This window comes from Montipora foliosa, chromosome 8 (genome assembly GCF_036669935.1).
Source record: "Montipora foliosa isolate CH-2021 chromosome 8, ASM3666993v2, whole genome shotgun sequence".
Taxonomy (NCBI): Eukaryota; Metazoa; Cnidaria; class Anthozoa; order Scleractinia; family Acroporidae; genus Montipora; species Montipora foliosa.
In genome coordinates this window covers 18,396,169-18,406,168 of record NC_090876.1, presented here as the reverse complement: position 1 = coordinate 18,406,168, position 10,000 = coordinate 18,396,169, and the positions used below count along the sequence as shown (strand labels likewise).

General features: G+C 38.2%; 1 protein-coding gene across 3 annotated transcripts in view; it reads left to right on the top strand.

Annotated features, from left to right (window-relative positions):
• The window catches only part of LOC138013291 (amyloid beta A4 precursor protein-binding family B member 1-interacting protein-like), a 32,873-nt gene that overhangs the window by 4,346 nt on the left and 18,527 nt on the right, over positions 1–10,000 (top strand). For 2 of the 3 annotated variants that reach the window (XM_068860327.1, XM_068860328.1), the window contains exons 4-5: positions 6,311–6,344; positions 8,043–8,182. In XM_068860327.1, coding sequence (XP_068716428.1) covers positions 6,311–6,344; positions 8,043–8,182 — 174 coding nt within the window. Of the gene's footprint in view, positions 1–6,310; positions 6,345–7,802; positions 7,963–8,042; positions 8,183–10,000 lie in introns of those variants that run through there. The other variant, XM_068860329.1, reaches the window with a different exon arrangement.

The following is a 10,000-nucleotide window of genomic DNA, read 5'->3' as shown; positions in this document are numbered from 1 at the left end:
GGACCGGTCATTATTCATGTAAGAATGGTGGGAAGGAAGGGGGAAATATCAAAATTTCTGTAACCCCACCCACCCCTCCCCCCCCCTCCCGCTTCATCATGTAAATAGCAAGTGACCCCCTTCTTTATTCAATAATTACATAATGATGTTATATACATGTAAGTACAGAGATAGTTAACAAGGTAAGTGTTCATTGAGAGGCTATCAAACCACTGATCGTGAACAAAAGCCCCAAACAAATAGCAAAAATCTTTACCTAGACTGTGAGCGGTCCACAACTATCAAGGACAAATTCTTGTTTAGAATGGTCGACTCATCAATGATAAAGTCTGAAGTCAGAGGTCAGAGCTTGTTCTGCAGAAATAATGACTCAATACTTGTTTGATTTCCTTTAAAGTGCCCCTGTGACCAAAAAATCAATTCATATTTTTCTTTGGATTTCAAAACTGTGTTAACAAAACACTAAGTGACCCACGTTTTAGGCCTTGATTTCAAAAAGACACCTCTTTATTTTAACTGTAATTTTCCTATTCAATGGTCCGCCATTACTAACATTATGTTCTTGAGAGAGCTGGATTGAGGAGAAAATGACATCAAAGGCTCACTAGTTTAAGAATGCAATACGTGTGTACGTGGCAGAATTAATATGCAGCACGGGGGTTTTGGGCTTTCAGACTTTTAAACTCACGCTTTGCATATATAATAAGCTGCGTTCACACGCTGAAATTTTAAGCTAGTGAGCCTCTGACGTCACTTTCCCTGGATCCAACCGTATACAGGTGTTAAGCAAACACACTTTCAAAATCTGAAGGAAAAAAGGAAGTGTTTTTTTTTTATCACAGTGGCACTTTAACAAATTCCCTTTCTTCTCGAAGGCAACTACCCATAAATATCTGGTCTTCGGTGATGCTGCAACAAGGAACAATTACCACGACCGGATGGCATTTGATTTAGGTTACCAGTAGACAAAACTCTCACAAATAATGGTCTTGCTGAAACCAGTTGGTAGCACAGCCATAACATACTTGCCCGATAGGAGAGCTTTGACTGCAAGTTTCTGCTCATGTTTGTGTCCAATGTTTCCCATTTGAAGGGATAAAATTAATGATCAAAATCTTCCGCAAAAGTCATAGCGTGCTTATAATCAAAGCACAATCTGACAAGAAGTAATTGATCCGTCAAAAAATCTGACAGTGGGGCATTGTCAACGGACCAATCCAAATTTACCGTAGCTGGTGCAACGGGAAATTCTGAATGCAGTCCCTTCTTACACTTCTCTTCCCAAGCCTTCCTCGGTCATTTTATTTGTTTGCATGACAAAACACGACTGCCTCAGAAAAGTGGGCCGCTCGGCTGATTTATGAAGGGAGTGCTCGCAGTCTATTCCATACCTTGCTTGAACACTTTTAAAACTTTTTACGATTTGCTGATGCAGAAGTATTTGATGGAGAGAACGAAGCAATAAAGGAACAAGAACTTTGAAATTCAAACACCAGTCAGCTGCCATACATGTATTTACAAATTTTGCTCCCTTTTTTTTTCTTTTTTTTTTAATTTTACTCCCACCGTCGGTACACAGGCCATCCGCACCAAAGTTCAACATACATGTAATACTAGCCAATCAAAAGGCTGAAACGACAAGTTTGCACTTGTGAAAAAAATTGTATGTCCAATGAAAAGGACAATACGACATTTTTTCACTAGTGAAAACATCGTATGTCATTTATATTTTATCACGGTTCCAATCATACTTGATGGTTGTTTACTTTGCATAACAATGGCATTTTACAGAGCAAACAGAATTTGTGTAAAATTCACTAAGTAAAGTTGTACAGGATAGTGATGGAAACAATTGGATTAGCATAAAATTGTACAATTTGGAATTACTATTTCACATATTATAATTATTTCTTTTTACCCACCTTTTTACCCACCTTGGCCAGTGGATGCCTCTTAGAGTATACTTCATACTCCTTGGCCCCTTTAAACCCCTTTATAAAAAGGGTTAGCCCCCGTCTTCCCTCCCCTTGCTTCCCCTCCCTCCCCCTCCCCCTCCCCCCCCCCCTCCTTCTTACTTAAAGGGGCAGTGTGAGGGTTTGCCTAAGATCAGGAATCCAGAATCCGGATTCTGAAATTCGGAATAAGAACTTGAACGAAAGTCACCCAGCGTCTTGCAAATGTTTACTTTCATCTCACTGAATAATTTGCCACATGCTGACTCCTTTTGGGAGGGGATTCATGTAGTAACTTCAGATGAGCATCCAACTGTTTGGGCTTTTTCTTTTTCTTGATTTGTGGAGTGATCATGTTTTTGACATCAAATAATTATTATGTACAGCAATTCTCTTCAGGCTCTTGATTTTCTTGATTACACACGTTTGTTGATCTACGGAATAAGAATAGGTGTAGTCAGTGTGATGATTTGAAATAGTATGTTTGGTGTAGCTTTTAGGCAACTAGGATGTGGAAGATATGTTTAAAATTTTATTGTAGCACAGGTGTTTGATAAGTTTCATGTGAATTTCTATAAAAGCAAAGGATTTCTGACTTAAATTCTATTGTATCCCTATTCTGGAATATGGTCAATTGAACACATCCTTTCATTGTGCGTTCAATACTCGTGGAAAAGCATTTTACCACGCGAAAATGGAACATTTCCCTTTCAGATCACCCTTTCTATAAAACATACAGGAAAGTAGCTAATATCTTAAACAATTTTCACTTTATTTCAAATCAAAACAATCACTTTCCAAGTACTTACAGCAGTTGCCAATCACGTGCGCCCCCTTATGACTTTTTTTTCATTTTTCAAAACTTAACACCCATGTCGCCAGTGGAGGGTAGGTGCCCAGGAAGCCTGGGAGCTGCAACTGCAGTCAGATCCCCAAGGCGCTAGAACACCCGACTGGCCTGCCCAACCCACAACCAAGGCACGAGCCCCCCGCGCCAGGCCCCCTTCAGACACCTGTCACTTTTGAGCCAGATAGCTCAGTGGAAACAAAAATAAATAAATAAAGAAAGAAAATACAAAAAAAGGAGAATACAAAAAAAAAGAAGAACACACAAAAAAAAAAAGAATACAAAAAAAAAAAAAAAGAATAACACACACAAAAAAAAAGAATACAAAAAAAAAGGGGGGGATAGGGAGGGAACGCCGAGAACCACTAAACTCCTAATTCGACTCACAACGCCATGCCAACAGAGCAACAAACACGCTGCAAGCACATTGGACAACAACGCATGCACTAAGCAGGAATACCGCTGAACCATGTCAGCCCCAGGGCTCCCACAACCTAAAGAGTGCTGCAAACGCTACAAAAAACGCATAAAAACGCTAACAAACGCCTGCAAGGCGCTACTGACCGGACTAGCTCCTGGTCGTGAACCATGTAACTATAACAAACGCTACAGAACGCACCAAAACGCTGAACAACGCTACGAGACAGCCAAGACACTAACAACCGCCTGCAAAACACTACTGACCAGACTAGCTCCTAGTCGTTAACTATGTTAAATTTCATTTAACTATCTGAAATTTGGGTGGACGTCAATTAATCAATCAATTTAGTTTCGAAAATGAAAACAAAGTCGTTGAGGGGCGCGTGTGACTGATAACCACTCTAAACTAAGATACCGTTTTCGCCTTCACAAGAAGTCACTGTTTACAATCACAAAATACTGTTAATTATCTCTTTATGGTAGTCGATTGGAAATACAACCCTTGTCAGTTTTCATTGGTTAAATAGAAGAGACTGGTCCTGTCTCGAATAGTGGTGCACATAGATTTTCGTGGAAGCTATGTAAAGAGAAATTATCTGGCATATCAAAAATTATTTCATTAAAGAAACCGTCTCTAAGAAGAAGATTGTTGGGCATAAAAGTAATTCTTATAAAACAATAATGTTCAATGACATCCGAGCTGTGCTTGCAATTGACTTCATTATGGTAATTTGACCAAGGTCAAAACTGAGTGATCTAAACAAGATGTACATCTTTTTCCTAAAACATGGACGAAATTTTGACTTTTTTATGCATACATGCTAGCTCTTCCGGAACTGTTACAGTGTTTGTCCTGACTAAAAGCCACTACAAGGCTTTTGAATTTTTTTTCCTTTTCCCTTTTCTTTTGCCTGAAATAGTTAAGGGACCTATCACAATACCATGATACAAATTGAGAAAACAATTAAATTGACCTATGCCAATAAAAAAACCAGTGGTCGGGAACTTAATTTCATCTGCTGACTCGGAGCGAAACAGACTGAAGAAACGCCACCTAGAAAAGAGATGAATCATACACATATTCGAGTGAAGCCAGAGAGAGTCTAGTGAGACTCACAGTCAACACATCAGAATGGGAAATGATCTTGCTTGACACACTTACACTGGGTCTGTTCTCCATCGTCCAGGCTCTTCACTGTATACTGGGCTCAGTAAGTGTCACAACTTTCTTGATAAAAAAATATTGGAATGCATTCGATCAGTTTCTAACGAGAAAATGTTCAGTGTAAAAAGTGCTGTTAAATTATGACTTCATTCACCTTGCATATATGGCCTCAATATGCCTTGCAGGCAATGGATCATTGGTGTAGGAGCTGCAAGATTGCAAGATTGTAGATTGTAGAGCTGCAAGGCTTGTGGCAGTGTGAACAGGTTGTTAGTGGAAGGCTTCTTCCTCTGTCTCTTCTCCACCCAGGTCCTCATCCTCTCTACCTCTGCCGGTTTGCAGCCTGTCTTGTCAATGACCCTGCCGTTAATACAGTCTTCAGCCAGCAATTCCCAGTTGTTAACACTGATTCTGGCTTCCTGAGTTCATGTCTCATCTTTGTAGCGAAGAAGTGGCTGCCCTGTCAATTGTTTGCCTTGAGCCAGCTGTCTATAGAGTAGGTCTTTTGGAAGGTTCTTGGGGCCCATGCGGTGGACATGGTCTAGCCAACTTAGTCTACGCTCTGAGGGGAGGTACTCGATAGTTGACAGTTCTGCAGTTGTCAAGTACTTCCTGGTTGGTAATCTTATCCTTCCGGGTGATCCCAAGAATTTTGCGGAGAAATCTGAAGTGGAGTGTGTTCAGTCTAGCTCGTTGTCTGGTATATGCAGGCCATGTCTCACTCCCATACAACAGGGTAAACTCTGATTTTGCTCTTTAAGCGCAGTTTTGGGCTTAGCTAGACACACGTCCACACCTCTGCAGTTTTCTGAAAACTGAAGCTGCCTTGCTTATGCAGGCATTCAAGTCACTCCATGCAGGGAGAAATTGGAGGTGATTGTTGAGCCAAGGTACTTGAAGGCGTCCACAGAGTTGAGTGCTTTCTCAGTCTTCTTTATGAAGATGGTAAGGCCGAAGTCCTGGCAGGTAGTCGTGACGCAGTCTGTGATGGCTTGTAGTCCGCTCTCTGTGTGACTGACAAAGGCAGCGCCATCAGCAAAGAGCAACTCTAGATCTCTTAACAGTACTGTCTTCACTTCGGTCTTAACGCTCAGACAAGTCATGTTCAGTATCTTTCCGCCCTGGTGTGTGTGGAGGAGCTAGGACACCCTCACTGCAGAACTAGAGAGCATGTTGGATGAGGAGAGAAAAGAAAATACCAAACAGGGTGGGTGCCCATACGCAGCCTTGCTTCTCTCCACTCTGAATTTCAATCCGGCGAAGTTGTTATAAGAAAAACACAAACAAGATTCTTTATCAATTTTATTTATCTTCGAAATAAGAGTACCTTACTAAGCAAATGTTTTCATCAAACATTGAGTTTGCTGCTTACTGTAGTAAATTTAGCCTTTGCTTGAGTTTCATTGTGTTCCAGATTCCGGATTTCTTATGTATGGTTGTAGGCAAACCTGCGGTGTCATCCTATTTCAGTCAAACTTCAAAACACTAAAATATGTCTTTGCATCAATCAAGACCAAAAAATAATGGTGTAGTTTTGTTGCCAATACTCATAAACAATTGAAGTGCACTGAAGCTATTCTTTGTTATTCACATCCATGGATGGAGAGGATTCAGTGAAATGGATTGAAACTTGAAAAAGCTGTTTGCAGAAAGTCACCAAAAAGTAATGCAAATAGCTCTTGGTAAATATAATATTTTTAGTGGGATGTCAGGAATGTTGTACGTGTGATGCTAAAATACTAATTTTGATTTTTGCCCAGTTTTAACCTAAAAACAGCAAAATTGGCATGACAGTGCCCCTTTAAATAATGACCAGTCCCTAGTGCCCCAACAGCAAATCCAACAGCAAATAGTTAAATTTTTTAAATTACAATTTTAATTATTGTGCTTTTTGTGGAGCTTGTGTTCTGTCAATTTTTTTTCTAGGATCAATTCAGATTTTCAATCTGTGCCATTGAAGGTAAGTATTTCACTAATCGTGTTGTTTTTACGTGGTAAACTTTAAGTTAATAATTTATTGGGAATCCACTACTTCTGGGAAAAAGTGTCATTTGAAGCAAATCCATGCCCCTGAAGTTGAATTTACAATGTGTTAAAGTTATTAACTAAATATTATAACCAGTTAACATCATGTTACAGTGTTTACTGTAACTCCTGATTCCAAATCAACGTCCTTGACCATTGATTCGGAATTGCTGAGCGACCTTGAAATAAAATTCCTCTGGCACACAGGGTATCTCCGTGCATGTATTGTTTATGAATTTGTTCTTTCTCTTAACTACATTTATTATTCCACTATTATGCCATTTTACCATATTTGGTCAATAGAATGTTCAAAATATGAGACGGTGATACACTGTAGTGTCCCGGTCTGACCGGCTTAGAACAGAGCAAATACGGACAGAACGGGAGTTTTTCCGGTTTGACCGGTTTAGAACAGAGCAAATACGGACAGAACGGGAGTTTTTCAATGAAAGAAGTTGTTTTCAACATGATGAAAAGCCTGAGAATTGAGCTTGTCATCACTTGTCACTCGTCATTTTGGTTTATCCAATCAAATAAAGATCTTTGGCTAACTTTTTGTGCTGTTTACATCGTTCGTACGCACCCTGAAGGACAGATGATGCATTTTTTTCAAAACACTCTTACCAAATAAAATTGAAGCAAAATAACACCTTTTTTGTAGTGGAATAATAAATCTCTTATTTGATGGTTTAACATATAATACGTGCAGACATTTAATATCTGCACGTATTATAAGTTAAACCATGGAATACGATATATGTACACTATTTAGTTTTCTCAATGTACATCCATAATTTTGTCCTGACTTAGTTTGTTCATGCCTTTTGTTGTATAAAGTACAGGTACTATCAGATAATTGTATAGTTAAGTGTTTGTATGTTTTGGCTCATGGGCTGTTTTTATCAGACAGGATTGAAGTGAGCATGTATTTGTGTCTCATCACATGTGCAAGTTATCATGTTCTGTTGTGTTCATAATCAACAAAACACCAGCATGAAATCTGAGAAACAAATTTGCCCATCCAGTCATGTAGTGCTTCTGTAGTATTACAGTAGATCTTTCTGACTTTACAGTGGTGGCAGTTTTACTTCAAATAAAACTCTGTACTCTAAGCCAACACTGTTAAATGCCTTCTCTTTAATACATCTTACTTAATTACATTTTGTAAACTTACAGCTTTGAGACGTTTTGAGAGAAAACAATTAAATCCAAAATTATCCTCAACTGTGTGTCCTGTAAATGGATAAGTGCTTGCTGAGTCTCATGCGGCTAGCTGTGAATAAACTGTATGACCTTTGTGGTTATGTTACTTGATCTTTTTTGATATCTTGTTGCATATTGTTCACTTTAGCTAATCTGTGCTTTTCCTAGAACATCGGGTGTTTATTCTTGATATCTGGCCAAAAATTTTGTGACATACAGTATTGTCTCGACATTCCTACTGTAGTATTCGATCTTCTTGTAAATTTTGTGCTTTTTTTCAGTAAAATAAGTGTGTCTTCTTTTTACATTATCTGCTGTGATCACAAAATCACAATTGCATAAATGTCAAGGTAAAGTCTGTTTTATCAGTGATAAATTAATAAGTGTCATCTTGTAGCCCTGATATATAAATTTCTGGATCTCTCTACAGGAAGCGGGGAAGTTGATTTAGACGCTCTTTTAGAGGACCTCTGTGTTATGGAAAAAGACATGAATTCTGGTAGTGAAGTTGGGACCAGACTCTCCGGCTCATTTGCCAACCCTAATTTTCCTATTTCGCCCAAAGTGAAGGTACAGTTAATGTAATGATCGTGTTTCTGAATTGGATCCTTTTGATTTCGTCTCAAGACATGAGAAACAAATTTGTTTGCTAAACTATCGAAATATTACATCTTCTGCGGATAATTTGATCACATTATTATTTTATCATACAACATACAAAGGATTCTTCTGAACTAGAACATGATTTAGACTCAAAGGAAGCTGAAGTGTTTTCTTTGGGATCAAAGTCCTCTTTCTTGTCAGTCATTCAGGAAGTAGCTGTTCTTCAACAACAACAGCAACAAGACAAAGGAATTCTTAATATTATCCCATTACTTAAATTGACAGTTAATGTACGTTCTTGCATACATGAAAGATGTTATTGCACATTCGAACGATGAACTGGACATGCATCTTACTTGACTTTGCATGCAATAAATACAATATTACACAGTGCACATACTGTATTTGGATGATATAATTTACAGCTGTCACAGTTTACATTTTATCTTTACATTACCAAAGATTTGTACATATACAGGGAAAGGATAATTTTATTCATAATCATTGTTCAAAAATTCAACACAATTATCACCGTGTATTAATTCCCTCAGCCTTATTTTGCATCATCTCTCAAAAATCATGCTTGAGATTTCATGTAATGAAGAAAAATCTAGCAAAATGGCGAAGTTGAGTGTAAATGAATTATGTCTCTCAAGAAGAAATTACACTGCTAATCAAAAGAATATACTAAATTATTTTTGAATGATTGTCAAATCTTCAGTGATTGAAGTGTTGAACCATTTCCGAGTTTTTATCAGGTGATGTAGACGTGCGTGTAATTTTAGATCGCACTAATTACATTTGCAAAAATAGTATCAGCTTTTCATGCACACTTACGTGTATCTACAGTTCAGTCTTGTTATCTGCGCAAATGAAAATACCAGTATTTCATGCAGACTTAGATGTAGTCCAGTCTTGCTCCTTAAGTGCATGTATCAAAATTTTATTTAAGCGAGATGGGCATACATGTAGCAATGTTTGATATGACAGCTGAAACAAGAATATGATAGTTGTTGGTTGGATTTTTTTAATGTTATTACTATGCTGGCATGTGACTTTGCTTGCTGTGTCTACTGTACTTCAGGCAGCTATTCTTTGTTTACATTCAGAGAAATATGTGTACGTATGAATGAACCTACATTTACCATGTAAATTTTATTCCGCCTTAATAGTTTTTCAGCGTTTTTTTCTCCAACAGTGAACAACAAATGTTTAACCTCGATTCATTTTCAAGTTACATACCTCTAGTTCTAATTAATCTCCTTAGCGGAGGGCTCTTATTCAACAGAAGATCCCGTTTTCTTTTTCTTCGTGTAGTTGTTATATGTTATAGTACTCATCATGCAGGGATTCGCTCTCAGCATGTACGCTGACGTGTGACTTGTGTTGAAGTGTAGTCAGGATATCTTTGTTGTCATACACAAGTGTTAGTTTGGGATATCACACAGACATGCACAAGTAATTTTCTTGTAAGTCAAATATTTTCATTAACAGCTGAAATGTTATTTTCAAAAAAAAAAGATAATCCTCTGGCGCCTTCTCAATTAGGAGGTTTTCACGTGACGTCATCGCCGCCATGTTGTGGGACGAAAACAAAAGATCTCTCATTTACTCCGTTTAATCGTCCACCAGCAATTGAACATTGCAGCATTGTTATCTGTTCCTGTAGAGATTGGTTAAAAACCATCTATACAAAAAGCCATTTTTGCTCTCTCTCGTACAACTGAACGTTTTTTCATCAACGTCTTTGGGGTTTAAATTGGGAGGCGGTACTTGTACTTAGTG